Raw genomic sequence first — 18,252 nt, 5'->3', positions numbered from 1 at the left:
TAATTATATGGACTTGAAAATTGTTGGAAGCAAATGGTAGACATTTGTTGTAGTGTTTTTTCTTAGTCCTCTTGGCAAGATTTTAAGGTCAGTTGATTATCACCTATCTTTTTAGCATTTTCTTCTTTTAATTTTATTATAGTTGGTTGCTCATGTTCGTTTTTTATATATCATTAAGTCATGTACATTTGTTTTTGTCATTAATTTTTTCCTTCTCAAATTTATGAATTTGAAGTTTAACGAACAAAAAAATGACATATTGGTCATGAATGACGGTTAACTTTTCAAATTTGTTGTCTGAATAGGAGCAACTCCTGAACTTTTTCCACACTGAAATCTTCTATTTAAACAAGAACTTGTGGCCTGGTTATCATACTAATTGTGATGACTTGAGTCATATGCTACAAGTAATGGTATTCATTTGATATAGATTTACTTATGCTTTTGGTGTACCGTCTTCAAGTATCGTCGTGGTGGTTATCGTGGGTGCAATGGGGGAGGAATTTGAAGGTCAGTTGATTATCACATGGCTTTGTAAGCTGTAAGTTTTGGTCTTTGTAGCTCCTGTGTTATTTACTTGTGTAACATTTCAGGATCATATGAATAAAGCTAGGGATGTATGTTTTGCTGAAGTTTTTCACGATGGTGAAGTTTTGCCTTTTCAGCTTTGTAATTTGATGTATGGCTCTTTGTTTTTGTGTTTTTTACTGATCATTATAAGCCATACACTTTCTTTTTAGCATTAATTTTTTCCTTCTTCGATCTTTGATATGGAGGTTCGAGGAACAAAAAATTAACCTTTTGGTCATGGAGGAAGTTCAATGTTTGCAAACTTCTTGTGTGAATCAGTAGCAACTTCTGAACATTTTTTCGGCTCTGAAACTTTCTATTCAAACATGAACTTAATGGCCAAGTTGATTATACTAATTATAGGGACTTGAAATATGCTGTAACTAAATGGTAGACATTTGTTCTAGTGTTTCTTCTTCATCCTTTTGGCAAGATTTGAAGGTACGTTGATTATCACCTATCTTTTTAGTTATTGTGTTATTTACTTGTGTAACATTTCAGGATCATATGAGAAAGAAAAGCTGGGAATGTCTGTTCCGCTGAATTTTATCTCGACTCTGAAGGTGTCGCATTTACTTCTTTTAACTTTCTATATAGTTGTTTGCTCATGTTCGTTTTTTATATATCATTAAGTCCCGTACATTTGTTTATATCATTAATTTTTTCTTCTCAAATATATGATTTTGAAGTTTAATGAACAAAAAATTGACATTTTGGTCATGAATGTCAGTGTCAAGTTTTGCACATTTGTTGTCTGAATAGGAGCAACTCATGAACTTTTTCCACACTGAAACCTTCTATTAAAACAAGAACTTGTGGCCTAGTTATCATTTTAATTGTGTGGACTTGAGTCATATGCTATAAGTAGATAGTATTCATTTGATGTAGATTTACTTATGCTTTTGGTGTACCGTCTTCAAGTAATCGTCGTGGTGGTAATCGTGGGTGCAATGGGGGAGGAATTTGAATGTCAGTTGATTATCACCTGGATTTGTAAGCTGTAAGTTTTGGTCTTTGTAGCTCCTGTGTTATTTACTTTTGTAACATTTCAGGATCATATTAATAAAGCTCGGGATGTCTGTTTTATTGAAGTTTATCTTGATGGTGAAGTTTTGAATTTTCAGCTTTGTAATTTGATGTACGGCTCTTTGCTTTTGTGTTTTTTATTGATCATTCTAAGCCATACCCTTCCTTTTTAGTATTAATTTTTTCCTTCTTCGTTCTTTGATCTGGAGGTTTGAGGAACAAAAAATTGACCTTTTGGTCATGGATGAAGTTCAATGTTTGCAAATTTTTGTCTGAATCAATAGCAACTTCTGAACTTTTTTCCGGCACTGAAACTTTCTATTGAAACATGAACTTATGGCCTATTTGATTATACTAATTATTTGGACTCGAAATATGCTGTATGTAAATGGTAGACATTTGTTGTAGTGTTTTTTCTTCGTCCTCTTGGCAAGATTTGAAGTTCAGTTGATTATCACCTATTTTTATAGTTATTGTGTTATTTACTTGTGTAACATTTCAGAATCATATGAGAAAGAAAAGCAGGGAATGTCTGTCTTGCTGAATTTTATCTCGACTCTAAAAGTGTTACATATTCTTCGTTTAAATTTATATATAATTGTTTGTTGCCCATGTTTGTTTTTTATATATCATTAAGTCCCGTACATTTGTTTTTATAATTAAGTTTTTCCTTCTCAATCCTATGATTTTGAAGTTTAATGAACAAAAAATTGACATTTTGGACATGAATGACAGTGTCAACTTTTACACATTTGTTGTCTGAATAGGTGCAACTCCTGAACTTTTTCCACACTGAAACCTTCTATTAAAACAAGAACTTGTGGCCTGGTTATCATACTAATTGTGAGGACTTGAGTCATATGCTATAAGTAAATGGTATTCATTTGATGTAGATTTACTTATGCTTTTTGTGTACAGTCTTCAAGTAATTGTCGTGGTGGTTATCGTGGGTGCAATGAGGGAGGAATTTGAAGGTCGTTTGATTATCACCTGTATTTGTAAGCAGTAAGTTTGGTTTTTGTAGCTCCTGTTTTATTTACTTGTATAACATTTCAGGATCATATGAATAAAGCTAGGGATTTCTGTTTTTGCTAAAGTTTTTCACGATTGCGAAGTTTTGCATTTTCAGCTTTGTAATTTGATGTATGGCTCTTTGCTTTTATGTTTTTTATTGATCATTACAAGCCATACACTTCCTTTTAAGCATTAATTTTTTCCTTCTTATATCTTTGATATGGAGGAATGAGGAACAAAAAATTGACCTTTTGGTCATGCGTAAAGTTCAATTTTTGCAAATTTTTTGTCTGAATCTGTAGCAACTTCTAAGCTTTTTTCGCCACTGAAACTTTCTATTCAAACAGGAACTTATGGCCTAGTTGATTATACTATTTATATGGACTTGAATATGCTGTAAGTAAATGGTAGACATTTTTTGTAGTGTTTCTTCTTCGTCCTCTTGGCAAGATTTGAAGGTCACTTGATTATCACCTCTCTTTTTAGTTATTGTGTTATTTACTTGTCTAATATTTCAGGATCATATGAGAAATAAAAGCAGGGAATATCTCTGCTGCTGAATTTTATCTCGACTCTGAAGGTGTTACATTTTTTTCTTTTAATTTTATATATAGTTGTTTGCTCATTTTCGTTTTTATATATCATTAAGTCCCGTAAATTTATTTTTATCATTAAATTTTTTTCTCAAATATATGATTTTGAAATTTAAGGAACAAAAAATTGACATTTTGGTCATGAATGACAGTCAACTTTTGCACATTTGTTGTTTGAATAGGAGCAACTCCTAAACTTTTTCCACACTGAAACCTTCTATTAAAACAAAAACTTGTGGCCTGGTTATCATACTAATTGTGAGGACTTGATTCATATGCTCTAAGTAAATGGTATTCATTTGATTTAGATTTACTTATGCTTTTTGGTATATCGTCTTCAAGTAATCGTCGTGGTGGTTATCGTGGGTGCAATTGGGGAGGAATTTGAAGGTCGGTTGATTTTCACTTGGCTTAGTAAGCTGTCAGTTTTGTTTTTTGTAGCTCCTGTGTTATTTACTTGTGTAACATTCAGCATCATATGAATAAAGTTAGGGATTTTTGTTTTTGCTGAAGTTTATCACGATGGCGAAGTTTTGCATTTTCAGCTTTGTAATTTGATGTATGGCTCTTTGCTTTTGTGTTTCTTATTGATCATTACAAGCCATACACTTCCTTTTTAGCATTAATTTTTTTCCTTCTTCGATCTTTGATATGGAGGTTTGAGGAACAAAAAATTGACCTTTTGGTCATGGATGAAGTTCAATGTTTGCAAATTTGTTGTCTGAATCAGTAGCAACTTCTGAACTTTTTTTCGGCCTTGAAACTTTCTATTGAAATAGGAACGTATGGCCTAGTTGATTATACTAATTATATGGACTTGAAATATGCTGTAACTAAATTGTAGACATTTGTTGTAGTGTTTCTTCTTCGTCCTGTTTGCAAGATTTGAAGGTCAATTGGTTATCACCTATCTTTTTAGTTATTGTGTTATTTACTTGTCTAATATTTCAGGATCATATGAGAAAGAAAAGCAGGGAATGTCTCTGCTGCTGAATTTTATCTCGACTCTGAAGGTTTTACATTTTCTTCTTTTAATTTTATATATAGTTGTTTGCTCATGTTCGTTTTTTATATGTCATTAAGTCCCGTACATTTCTTTTTATCATTAAATTTTTCTTCTCAAATATATGATTTTGAAGTTGAAAGAACAAAAAATTGACATTTTGGTCTTGAATGACAGTCAACTTTTGCACATTTGTTGTTTGAATAGGAGCAACTCCTGAACTTTCTCCACACTGAAACCTTCTATTAAAACAAGAAGTCGTGGCCTGGTTATCATACTAATTGTGAGTAGTTGAGTCATATGCTATAAGTAAATTTTAGTCATTTGATGTATATTTACTTATGCTTTTGGTGTACCGTCTTCAAGTAATCGTTGTAGTGGTTATCGTGTGTGCAATGGGGTAGGAATTTGAAGGTCAGTTGATTATCACCTGGCTTTGTAAGTTGTAAGTTTTTGTCTTTCTAGCTTCTGTGTTATTTACTTGTGTAACATTTCAGGATCATATGAATAAAGCTAGGGTTGTCTGTTTTGCTGAAGTTTATCTCGATGGTGAAGTTTTGCATTTTCAGCTTTGTAATTTGATGTATGGCTCTTTGTTTTTGTGTTTTTTATTGATAATAACAAGCCCACTTCCTTTTAGCATTAATATTTTCCTTCTTCTGTCTTTTTTATGGAGGTTTGAGGAACAAAAGATTGAGCATTTGGTCATGGATGAAGTTCAATGTTTGCAAATTTGTTGTCTGAATCAGTAGCAACTTCTGAACTTTTTTTCGGCCTTGAAACTTTATATTGAAATAGGAACTTATGCCCTAGTTTATTATACTAATTATATGGACTTGAAATATGCTGTATTTATGGTAGACATTTGTTGTAGTGTTTCTTCTTCGTCCTCTTTGCAAGATTTGAAGGTCAGTTGATTATCACCTATCTTTTTAGTTATTGTGTTATTTACTTTTGTAACATTTCAGGATCATATGAGAAAAAAAAGCAGGGAATTTCTGTTTTGCTGAATTTTATCTTGACTTTGAAGGTGTTACATTATCTTCGTTTAATTTTATATATAGTTTGCTCATGTTTGTTTTTTTATATATCATTAAGTCCCGTACATTTGTTTTTATCTTTAATTTTTTCTTCTCAAATATATGATTTTGAAGTTTAATGAACAAAAAATTGACATTTTGGTCATGAATGACAGTGTCAACTTTTGCACATTTGTTGTCTGAAAAGGAGCAATTCTTGAACTTTTTCCTCTTTGCACAAAAAATTGACCTTTGGTCATGAATGCCTAGTTTATTATACTAATTATATGGACTTGAAATATGCTGTATTTAAATGGTAGACATTTGTTGTAGTGTTTCTTCTTCGTCCTCTTTGCAAGATTTGAAGGTCAGTTGATTATCACCTATCTTTTTAGTTATTGTGTTATTTGCTTGTGTAACATTTCAGGATCATGTGAATAAAGCTAGGGATGTCTGTTTTTGCTGAAGTTTTTCTCGATTTTGAAGGTGTTACATATTCTTCTTTTAATTTTATAATTAGTTGTTTGCTCATGTTCGTTTTTTATAAATCTTTACGTCCCGTACATTTGTTATTATCATTAATTTTTTTCATCTCAAATATATGATTTTGAAGTTTAATGTACAAAAAATTGACATTTTGATAATGAATCACAGTATCATCTTTTACACAGTTGTTGTCTGAATAGGAGCAATTCTTGAACTTTTTCCTCACTGAAACCTTCTATTAAAACAAGAGCTTGTTGCATGGTTATCATACTAATTGTGAGGACTTGAGTCATATGCTATAAGTAAATGGTATTCATTTGATATAGATTTACTTATGCTTTTGGTGTATTGTCTTCAAGTAATCGTCGTGGTGGTTATCAGGGGTGCAATGGGGAAGGAATTTGAAGGTCAGTTGATTATCACCCGGATTTGTAAGCTGTAAGTTTTGGTCTTTGTAGCTCCTGTGTTATTTACTTTTGTAACATTTCAGGATCATATTAATACAGCTAGGGATGTCTGTTTTTGCTGAAGTTTATCATGATGGCGAAGTTTTGCATTTTCAGCTTTGTAATTTGATGTATGGCTCTTTGTTTTTGTGTTTTTTACTGATCATTAGAAGCCATACACTTCCTTTTTAGCATTAATTTTTTCTTTCTTCGATATTTGATATGGAGGTTTGAGGAACAAAAAATTGACCTTTTGGTCATGGATGAAGTTCAATGTTTGCAAATTTGTTGTCCTGCTGAGTAGCAACTTCTGAACTTTTTTGGCACTGAAACTTTCTATTTGAACATGAACTTTATGGCCAAGTTGATTATACTAATTATATGGACTTGAAATATTCTGTAACTAAATGGTAGACATTTGTTGTAGTGTTTCTTCTTCGTCCTTTTGGCAAGATTTGAAGGTCAGTTGATTATCACCTATATTTTTAGTTATTATGTTATTTACTTGTGTAACATTTCAGGATCATATGAGAAAGAAAAGCTGGGAATGTCTGTTCTGCTGGATTTTATCTCAACTCTGAAAGTGTCGCATTTACTTCTTTTAATTTTCTATATAGTTGTTTGCACATGTTCGTTTTTTATATATCATTAAGTCCCGTACATATTTTTTTATCATTAATTTTTTCCTTCTCAAATATATGATTTTGAAGTTTAATGAACAAAAAATCGACATTTTGGTCATGAATGATTGTCAAGTTTTGCACATTTGTTGTCTGAATAGGAGCAACTCCTAAACTTTTTCCACACTGAAACCTTCTATTAAAACAAGAACTTGTGGCCTGGTTATCATACTAATTGTGAGAACTTGAGTCTTATGCTATAAGTAAATGGTATTCATTTGATGTAGATTTGCTTGTGCTTTTGGTGTACCGTCTTCAAGTAATCGTCATGGTGGTTATCGTGGGTGCCATGGGGGAGGAATTTGAAGGTCAGTTGATTATCACTTGGCTTTGTAAGCTGGAAGTTTTGTTTTTTGTAGATCCTGTGTTATTTACCTGTGTAACATTTCAGGATCATGGGAATAAAGCTAGCGATGTCTGTTTTTGCTTAAGTTTATCTCGACTTCGAGGGTGTTACATATTCTTCTTTTAATTTTATATATAGTTGTTTGCTCATGTTCGTTTTTTATAAATCATTACGTCCCGTACATTTGTTATTATCATTAATTTTTTTCTTCTCAAATATATGATTTTGAAGTTTAATAAACAAAAAATTGACATTTTGGTCATGAATGACAGTGTCAAGTGTTGCACATTTGTTGTCTGAATAGGAGCAACTCCTGAACTTTTTCAGTGCTCCTGAACTTTTTCTACACTGAAACCTTCTATTATGACAAGAACTTGGGGCCTGGTTATCATACTAATTGTGAGAACTTGAGTAATATGCTATAAGTAAATGGTATTCATTTGATGTAGATTTATTTGTGCTTTTTGTGTACCGTCTTCAAGTAATCGTAGTGGTGGTTATCGTGGGTGCAATGGGGAAGGAATTTGAAGGTTAGTTGATTATCACTTGGCTTTGTAAGCTGTAAGTTTTGTTTTTTGTAGCTCCTGTGTTATTTACTTGTGTAACATTTCAGGATCATGTGAATAAAGCTAGGGATGTCTGTTTTTGCTGAAGTTTATCTCGACTTTGAAGGTGTTACATATTCTTCTTTTAATTTTATGTATAGTTGTTTGCTCATGTTCATTTTTTATAAATCATTACGTCCCGTACATTTGTTATTATCATTAATTTTTTTCTTCTCAAATATATGATTTTGAAGTTTAATAAACAAAAAATTGACATTTTGGTCATGAATGACAGTGTCATCTTTTGCACAGTTGTTGTCTGAATTGGAGCAATTTTTTAACTTTTTCCTCCCTGAAACCTTCTATTAAAACAAGAGCTTGTTGCATGGTTATCATACTGATTGTGAGGACTTGAGTCATATGCTATAAGTAAATGGTATTCATTTGATATAGATTTACTTATGCTTTTGGTGTACTGTCTTCAAGTAATCGTCGTGGAAGTTATCGTGGGCGCAATGTTGGAGGAATTTGAAGGTTAGTTGATTATCACCTGGATTTGTAAGCGGTAGGTTTTGGTCTTTGTAGCTCCTGTGTGATTTACTTGTGTAACATTTCAGGATCAGGGATGTCTATTTTTGCTGAAGTTTAACATGATGGCGAAGTTTTGCATTTTCAGCTTTGTAATCTGAAGTGTTTTTTACTGATCATTATAAGCCATACACTTCCTTTTTAGCATTAATTTTTTCCTTCTTCGATCTTTGATATGGAGGTTTGAGGAACAAAAAATTGACCTTTTGGTCATGGATGAAGTTCAATGTTTGCAAATTTGTTTAGCAACTTCTGAATTTTTTTTCGGCACTGAAACTTTCTATACTAACATGAACTTTATGGCCTAGTTGATTATACTAATTATATGGACTTGAAATATTCTGTAACTAAATGGTAGACATTTGTTGTAGTGTTTCTTCTTCGTCATTTTGGCAAGATTTGAAGGTCAGTTGATTATCACCTATCTTTTTAGTTATTATGTTGTTTACTTGTGTAACATTTCAGGATCGTATAAGAAAGAAAAGCTGGGAATGTCTGTTCTGGTCATGAATGACAGTGTCAAGTTTTGCACATTTGTTGTCTGAATAAGAGCAACTCATGAACTTTTTCCACACTGAAATCTTCTATTAAAACAAGAACTTGTGGCCTCATTGTCATTCTAATTGTGAGGACTTGAGTCATATGCTATAAGTAAATGTTATTCATTTGATGTATATTTACTTGTGCTTTTGGTGTACCGTCTTCAAGTAATCGTCGTAGTGGTTATCGTGTGTGCAATGGGGTAGGAATTTGAAGATCAGTTGATTATCACCTGGCTTTGTAAGTTGTAAGTTATGGTCTTTGTAGTTCCTGTGTTATTTACTTGTGTAACATTTCAGGATCATATGAATTGAGCTAGGGATGTCTGTTCTGCTGAATTTTATCTCGACTCTGAAGGTGCTACATTTTCTTCTTTTAATTTTATATATAGTTGTTTGCTCATGTTCGTTTTTTTAAATCATTACGTCCCGTAAATTTGTTATTATCATTAATTTTTTTCTTCTAAAATATATGATTTTGAAGTTTATTGAACAAAAAATTGACATTTTGGTCATGAACGACAGTGTCAACTTTTGCACAGTTGTTGTCTGAATAGGAGCAACTCCTGAACTTTTTCCACACTGAAACCTTCCATTAAAACAAGAACTTGTGGCCTGGTTATCATACTAATTGTGGTAAATGGTATTCATTTGATGTAGATTTACTTATGCTTTTGGTGTACTGTCTTCAAGTAATCGTCGTGGTGGTTATCGTGGGTGCAATAGGGGAAGAATTTGAAGGTCAGTTGATTATCACTTGGCTTTGTAAGCTGTAAGTTTTGTTTTTTTGTAGCTCCTGTGTTATTTACTTGTGTAACATTTCAGGATCATATGAATAAAGCTAGGGATGTCTGTTTTTGCTGAAGTTTATCATGATGGCGAAGTTTTGCATTTTCAGGTTTGTAATTTGATGTATGGCTCTTTGTTTTTGTGTTTTTTATTGATCATTACAAGTTATGCACTTCCTTTTTAGCATTAATTTTTTCCTTCTTCGATCTTTGATATGGAGGTTTGAGGAACAAAAAATTGACCTTTTGGTCATGGATGAAGTTCAATGTTTGCAAAATTTTTGTTTCAATCAGTAGCAACTTCTGACCTCTTTTCGGCACCGAAACTTTCTATTCTAACAGGAACTTATCGCCTAGTTGATTATACTAATTATATGGACTTGAAATATGCTGTAAGTAAATGGTAGACATTTGTTGTAGTGTTTTTTCTTCGTCCTCTTGGCAAGATTTGAAGGTCTGTTGATTATCACCTATCTTTTTAGTTATTGTGTTATTTACTTTGTATAACATTTCAGGATCATATAAGAAAGAAAAGCAGGTAATGTCTGTCCTGCTGAATTTTATCTCGACTCTGAAGGTGTTACATTTTCTTCTTTTAATTTTATATATAGTTGTTTGCTCATGTTCGTTTTTTATATATCATTAAGTCTCGTACATTTGTTTTTTTCATTAATTTTTTCCTTCTCAAATATATGATTTTGAAGTTTAATTAACAAAAAATTGACATTCTGGTCATGAATGACAGTCAACTTTTGCACATTTTTAATAAGGAGGTTTGAGGAACAAAAAATTGACCTTTTGGTCATGGATGAAGTTCAATGTTTGCAAATTTGTTGTCGGAATCAGTAGCAATTTCTGAATTTTTTTTCAGCACTGAAACTTTCTATTCAAACAGGAACTTTATGGCCTAGTTGATTATACTAATTATATGGACTTGAAATATGCTGTAACTAAATGGTAGACATTTGTTATAGTGTTTCTTCTTCGTCCTTTTGGCAAGATTTGAAGGTCAGTTGATTATCACCTATCTTTTTAGTTATTGTGTTATTTACTGTGTAACATATCAGGATAATATGAGAAAAAAAGCCGAGAATGTCTGTTCTGCTTAATTTTATCTCGACTCTGAAGGTGTCGCATTTACTTCTTTTAATTTTTTATATAGTTGTTTGCTCATGTTCGTTTTTTATATATCATTAAGTCCCGTACATTTGTTTTTATCATTAATTTTTTCCTTCTCAAATATATGATTTTGAAGTTTAATGAACAAAAAATTGACATTTTGGTCATGAATGACAGACGGTGTCAAGTTTTGCACATTTGTGGTCTGAATAGGAGCAACTCCCGAACTTTCTCCACACTGAAACCTTCTATTAAAACAAGAAGTTGTGGCCTGAATATCATACTAATTGTGAGTACTTGGGTCATATGCTATAAGTAAATGTTATTCATTTGAAGTATATTTACTTGTGCTTTTGGTGTACCGTCTTCAAGTAATCGTTGTAGTGGTTATCGTGTGTGCAATGGGGTAGGAATTTGAAGATCAGTTGATTATCACTGATCTGGCTTTGTAAGCTGTAAGTTATGGTCTTTGTAGCTCCTGTGTTTTTTACTTGTGTAACATTTCAGGATCATATGAATAGAGTTAGGGATGTCTGTTCTGCTGAATTTTATCTCGACTTTGAAGGTGTTACATTTTCTTCTTTTGATTTTATATATAGTTGTTTGCTCATGTTCGTTTTTTATAAATCATTACGTCCCGTACATTTGTTATTATCATTAATTTTTTTCTTCTAAAATATATGATTTTGAAGTTTAATGAACAAAAAATTGACATTTTGGTCATGAATAACAGTGTCAACTTTTGCACAGTTGTTGTCTGAATAGGAGCCATTCCTGAACTTTTTCCACACGGAAACCTTCTATTAAAACAAGAACTTGTGGCCTGGTTATCATACTAATTGTGAGGACTTGAGTCATATGCTATAAGTAAATGGTATTCATTTGATGTAGATTAACTTATGCTTTTGGTGTACTGTCTTCAAGTAATCGTCGTGGTGGTTATCGTGGGTGCAATGGGGGAGGAATTTGAAGGTCAGTTGATTATCACTTGGCTTTGTAAGCTGTAAGTTTTGTTTTTTGTAGCTCCTGTGTTATTTATTTGTGTAACATTTCAGGATCATATGAATAAAGCTAGGGATGTCTGTTTTTGCTGAAGTTTATCATGATGGCGAAGTTTTGCATTTTCAGCTTTGTAATTTGATGTATGGCTCTTTGTTTTTGTATTTTTTATTGATCATTACAAGTTATGCACTTCTTTTTCAGTATTATTTTTTTCCTTCTTCGATCTTTGATATGGAGGTTTGAGGAACAAAAAATTGAATTTTTTGTCATGGATGAAGTTCAATGTTTGCAAACTTTTTGTTTCAATCAGTAGCAATTTCTGACCTCTTTTCGGCACTGAAACTTTCTATTCTAACAGGAACTTATCGCCTAGTTGATTATACTAATTATATGGACTGGAAATATGCTGTAAGTAAATGGTAGACATTTGTTGTAGTGTTTTTTCTTCGTCCTCTTGGCAAGATTTGAAGGTCAGTTGATTATCACCTATCTTTTTAGTTATTGTGTTATTTACTTGTGTAACATTTCTGGATCATATGATAAAGAAAAGCAGGTAATGTCTATCCTGCTGAATTTTATCTCGACTCTGAAGGTGTTACATTTTCTTCTTTTAATTTTATATATAGTTGTTTGCTCATGTTCGTTTTTTATATATCATCAAGTCCCGTACATTTGTTTTTATCATTATTTTTTTCCTTCTCAAATATATGATTCTGAAGTTTAATTAACAAAAAATTGACATTTTGGTCATGAATGACAGTCAACTTTTGCACATTTGTTGTTTGAATTGAAGCAACTCCTGAACTTTTTCCACACTGAAACCTTCTATTAAAACAAAAACTTTTGGCCTGGTTATCATGCTAATTGTGAGGACTTGAGTCATATGCTAGAAGTAAATGGTATTCATTTGATTTAGATTTACTTATGCTTTTTGTGTACCGTCTTCAAGTAATCGTTGTGGTGGTTATCGTGTGTGCAATGGGGGAGGAATTTGAAGGTCAGTTGATTATCACCTGGCTTTGTAAGCTGTAAGTTATGGTCTTTGTAGCTCCTGTGTTATTTACTTGTGTAACATTTTAGGATCATATGAATAGAGCTAGGGATGTGTAATGCCATCTTATAAGGATCTGCTTGACGATGAGTAGATTGTTACAAAAAGGAGCAGAGGGTTCCTTGTATATTCAGTAGATCTACTGAAATCGAGTCCGTCATTGGCAGATCTGCCAGTGGTACGTGAGTTTGCTGATGTATTCCCCGATGAGATTTCAGGGTTACCTCCAGCTCGAGAGGTAGATTTCAGTATTGATCTAATACCCGGTACAGCTCCTATATCTCGAGCTCCGTATAGGATGACACTTATTGAACTGAAAGAACTGAAAGCACAACTAGAAGATCTATTGGCCAAGGGTTACATCAGACTGAGTGTATCTCCTTGGGGCGCACCAGTGCTATTTGTACGAAAGAAAGACGGTTCGATGCGATTGTGTAATTATCGACTACTGAATAAGGCAACGATAAAGAACAAATATCCATTGCCTCGGATCGACGACTTATTTGATCAGTTGCAGGGATCCTCTGTCTATTCTAATATTGATTTGAGATCCGGATATCACCAGCTGAGAGTCCGAGATGTTGATATACCGAAGACAGCATTCCGAACCAGGTATGGACATTACGAATTTATTGTCATGCCTTTTGGTTTAACGAATGTGCCAGCAATGTTTATGGGATTGATGAACCGTGTTTTTCAGAGGTATTTGGATGAGTTTGTTATTGTTTTTATTGATGATATTTTGGTGTACTCGAGAAATGAGACTGATCATGCCGAGCATTTAAGAATTGTGTTGCAGACGCTGAGAAATGAGAGATTATATGCGAAGTTGTCGAAATGTGAGTTCTGGCTGAGACAGGTTATGTTTTTGGGACATATCATATCTGGAGACGGTATCTCCGTGGATCCGAGTAAAGTGGAAGCTGTGATCAGTTGGCCTAGACCGACTTCTATGCCAGAGATACGCAGTTTAATGGGTCTAGCAGGTTATTACCGACGATTTATTCGAGATTTCTCCAGTATTGCGAAGCCGATTACACGGTTGACACAGAAGAATGCGCCATTTGTGTGGTCTGAAGCCTGTGAGTCTAGCTTCTTGGAGTTGAAGAAACGGCTGACCAGTGCTTCAGTATTGATGATACCTTCAGGTACGGGTGATTTCGTTGTATATTGTGATGCATCTCACAGAGGGTTAGGATGTGTTCTTATGCAGCGAGGGCATGTGATTGCGTATGCCTCGAGACAGTTGAAGCCACACGAGATTCGATACCCAATTCATGATCTTGAATTGGCGGCTATCGTATTTGCACTAAAGATCTGGCATCACTATCTCTATGGCGAGAAATTTGAGATCTACTCTGATCACAAAAGCCTGAAATATCTGTTTTCTCAGTCAGAGTTGAACATGAGACAGCGTAGATGGCTTGACTTATTGAAGGATTTCGATTGCGAGATAAAGTACTATCCAGGGAAGTCAAATGCGGCAGCGGATGCCTTGAGTCGAAAGGTATGTTCCCTATCCTTATCAAAGATAGGTGTTTCGAATTTAGTTGAAGATTGATGTTTGTCTGATTAAGCATTTGACACAGATAGCAGACCATTGAGACTTACTTCGATTCGAGTCGAGCCAGATTTGATTTTGAGAATCAAAGAAGCACAAAGGACTGATCAGAATATTCAAAAGTCAGTTAAGATGGTCAGATCAGGGCATTTGTCAGAATATCAGGTACATGATCATTTTTTTGTACGTGAATAACCGTATTGTAATGCCAGAGGTTTCTGCTTTGAAACAACAGATATTGTCAGAAGCACACTGTAGTCGGTTCAGTATTCATCCTGGTGGCAGAAAGATGTATAATGACTTGAAGACACAGTTCTGGTGGAAACAGATGAAGTCAGATATTGCAGAGTTTGTATCTAAGTGCTTGAATTGCCAACAGGTGAAGGCCGAGAGAAAGAAGCCCGGAGGTTTACTTCAGAGTCTATCTATTCCTGAATGGAAATGGGACCACATTTCCATTGATTTCGTTACAAAGTTACCACGATCCTCCGGGGGCTGTGATGCGATTTGGGTCATTATTGACTGATTGACCAAATCAGCCTGTTTTATTCCGTATAGAATGACGTACCGACATGATCAGATGACAGATGTATATGTCAGAGAAGTAGTCAGATTGTATGGTGTACCGAAGTCTATCGTATCAGATCGTGATCCCCGATTCACTTCACATTTCTGGCACAGTTTGCAGCAGGCTTTAGGTACGACATTGCACCTGAGTACTGCATACCATCCCCAGACAGACGGACAGTCAGAGGGAACTATCCAGACTCTAGAGGATATGCTAAGAGCTGTAGTGCTAGATTTTGGCACTAGTTGGCAGGATTCACTACCACTTTGTGAATTCTCGTACAACAACAGCTATCAGACGAGCATTGAGATGGCTCCGTTTGAGGTTTTATACGGCAAGAAGTGTAGATCTCCATTGTACTGGGATGACATCTCAGAGGTACCAGAACTTGGACCTGATATGATACGTGAAATGACCGAAAAAGTAAAGATCGTTCAGAAGAGAATGAAGACAGCGCAAGATAGACAGGCTAAGTATGCGAACATCAGGCGTAGACCGTTAGTATTTGAGCAGGGAGACCGAGTATTTTTGAAGATTTCTCCTTTCAGAGGCGTCGTCAGATTTGGCAAACGTGGGAAGTTGTCTCCGAGATACATTGGTCCGTACGAGATTCTTGAGAAGATTGGCGATCGAGCATATCGACTTGCTCTTTCTCCTTCTTTATATGGGATACATGACGTTTTTCATGTATCGATGCTGCGTAGATACATGCCTGATGCGTCTCATGTCATTCAGCCTGACGAGGCCGAGCTTGACGATACCCAGTTATTTTGAGCAACCAATGCAGATTCTAGATCGAAAGGAAAAGCAGCTCAGAACAAAGACTATTCCACTAGTGAAAGTTCAATGGAATCGTCATGGTATTGAAGAAGCGACTTGGGAGACAGAATCAGAGATTAGACAGAATATCCAGAGCTATTCTCATGATGTGAGTATTTATTCAGTTTTGATTATATTACTTTTGTTATATACTTTGTACCGATTGCTTGCGAGTTCGAGGACGAACTCGGGGGAGAAATGTAATGCCCGAGATTGTAGGTTGATAAAATGAAATTATGAAGTGTTGTATGAAATGAAGACCGCACCTGCGCCTCAGACAGAACCGCACATGTGGTTGTTTACTTCTGAATTTATGAAGGTGATGCCGAAGGGACACCGCACCCGCGGTCCAAGAAAGAGTGCATCTGCGGTTGATGGGCAGTAGGTTGGAGAATTGTGTACGAACCCACATCGCACCCGCGGTGCGGAAGTGACCGCACCCGCGGTCTTACATGTTACTTGAAAAATAGTAACACTTGTCCTTTGCCATGCATATTTGAGGTGTTGGCTTTCATTCCTTCAGCCATTTCAGCAACAAAAACCGAGAGCCTCCATGGAATGTCCTCAAGCTCTTCATGACTTTGAAGTGAGATTACTCAAGATTTAGCCATCCGATTTTTATTTTGAATCTAGATTCTTGCTCCTTGCATCAAAGGCTACAAGAGGATGTAAGTATTGTTACTTTCCTGCATGTTTTAAAGTTGAAAGGTTGGGGAAAATCAGATTTGAGAGATTTTGTGTGTTCTTATGATTATAGTGATTGTGGAAATGCAACCGGATCGAAGAATGAACACCGCATGCTATTATTATGATTCTCAGCATATATTGAGTGGAGATATACAGATTTCAGAATTGATATTAGGTTCTAATAAGGCTTGTGAGTTGTGGATATTGATTATGTTGTGTTGATATGACTGGTATCGAGAAACTACGCCGTTATGCCGTTGAATTGTATCGAGATGTATTATTGATTCACATATGTGTTGATTGGAGTTAGAACTTGATATAAAACATCCTGTATCTATCATTTCAGATTTGTTTTGATAGCTTCGACATTGAGATTTCGATCTAGACAAAGACTACGACGACGAAAGGTATAATTCATGTTGATTCGGGAAGATACAACTCGAATTAGACTTGATTTTAGTTTCCCAAAATCACATACTAGGTTATATGTTTATGTTTTGTCTATTGATTTATATTTAAGCATTAAGATAGGAGAGTCATTGGCAGAATTGCCTAATTTCTAGATGTTCGGTGGTATCGACGCATAGGAGCAGATTGACTCCGATTGTAGACATTCGATACAGACATGACCGAAGTCTAGGAATAAGACGTACCGTCACCCCGATTGGGAGGGTAGGTGGCAGACTGTGACGTCTTATTCACACCGGGATCCCTAGAGTTAGACAAGAGTTGAGTCAAGATATGAGTTGATTTATATTGCATGCTTATATTGATCATGTTTCATAGACTATGGGACATGTGATTATTAATTCTTATTCATGATAGTATGCTTCATGATTATATTGTGTATATGCATGTTTACCATGTTTTATACTGGGATTTGTTCTCACCGGAGTTTCCGGCTGTTGTTGTGTCTGTATGTGTGCATAACAACAGGTGGGGCAGGATCAGGGTCACGACAAAGATGAGAAATCAAGATAGCGTGGTGATTTCGGACGTAGAAGATTACTAGTTGTTTCTTACTAGACTTGTACTGATTTTCTAAACACTAGTGACATCTTTGTAGTTGAACAAGTGTATGATCTTTAGAATAAAGTGCAATGGAAACGTGTCGTATAATATATTTTGGATGTTTGTATACATTTGAATTAATGTTAAAAAGCAAAATTTTGACCCACATTTCTAATGAAGATCCAATTAATCCCAAAAAGAATTGAGTTAGAGCCCGGGTCCCCACTACAGGTCTGTTCTGCTGAATTTTATCTTGACTCTGAAGGTGTTACATTTTCTTCTTTTAATTTTATATATAGTTGTTTGCTCATGTTCGTTTTTTTATAAATCATTACGTCCCGTACATTTGTTATTATCATTAATTTTTTTCTTCTCAAATATATGATTTTTGAAGTTTAATGAACAAAAAATTGACATTTTGGTCATGAATGACAGTGTCAACTTTTGCACAGTTGTTGTCTGAATAGGAGCAACTCCTGAACTTTTTCCACACTGAAACCTTCTATTAAAACAAGAACTTGTGGCCTGGTTATCATACTAATTGTGAGGACTTGAGTCATATGCTATATGTAAATGGTATTCATTTGATGTAGATTTACTTATGCTTTTGGTGTAACGTCTTCAAGTATCGTCGTGGTGGTTATCGTGGGTGCAATGGGGGAGGAATTTGAGGTCAGTTGATTATCACCTAGCTTTGTAAGCTGTAAGTTTTGGTCTTTGTAACATTTCAGGATCATATGAATAAAACTAGGGATGTCTGTTTAACTGAAGTTTATCACGATGTGAAGTTT

The 18,252-nt window shown here is 34.6% G+C and overlaps 1 protein-coding gene and 2 long non-coding RNA genes across 3 annotated transcripts in view; all 3 read left to right on the top strand.

Annotated features, from left to right (window-relative positions):
- LOC140821270 (uncharacterized) overlaps positions 1-3,138 on the top strand; it is a 56,964-nt gene extending 53,826 nt beyond the window's left edge. The window contains exons 5-6 of the mRNA XM_073181705.1: positions 2,515-2,601; positions 3,129-3,138. Coding sequence (XP_073037806.1) covers positions 2,515-2,601; positions 3,129-3,138 — 97 coding nt within the window. The remainder of the gene's footprint in view (positions 1-2,514; positions 2,602-3,128) is intronic.
- A 3,388-nt stretch (positions 3,139-6,526) lies between these two features.
- On the top strand, positions 6,527-17,550 carry LOC140821267 (uncharacterized). The gene is made up of 6 exons (XR_012115686.1): positions 6,527-7,145; positions 7,229-7,287; positions 7,633-7,713; positions 7,797-7,855; positions 11,687-11,734; positions 17,387-17,550. It is a non-coding gene; the product is annotated as an uncharacterized lncRNA (long non-coding RNA).
- Positions 9,512-11,306, top strand: LOC140821268 (uncharacterized). Its single transcript, XR_012115687.1, has 5 exons — positions 9,512-9,596; positions 9,681-9,753; positions 10,159-10,220; positions 10,711-10,771; positions 10,940-11,306. It is a non-coding gene; the product is annotated as an uncharacterized lncRNA (long non-coding RNA).
- Positions 17,551-18,252: the final 702 nt, after the last annotated feature.

The sequence above is a fragment of the Primulina eburnea genome, unplaced genomic scaffold (genome assembly GCF_022965805.1).
Source record: "Primulina eburnea isolate SZY01 unplaced genomic scaffold, ASM2296580v1 ctg502_ERROPOS157194, whole genome shotgun sequence".
Lineage (NCBI taxonomy): Eukaryota > Viridiplantae > Streptophyta > Magnoliopsida > Lamiales > Gesneriaceae > Primulina > Primulina eburnea.
The sequence above is the reverse complement of the archived record's forward strand: the minus strand, read 5'-3'. Positions and strand labels throughout refer to the sequence as shown.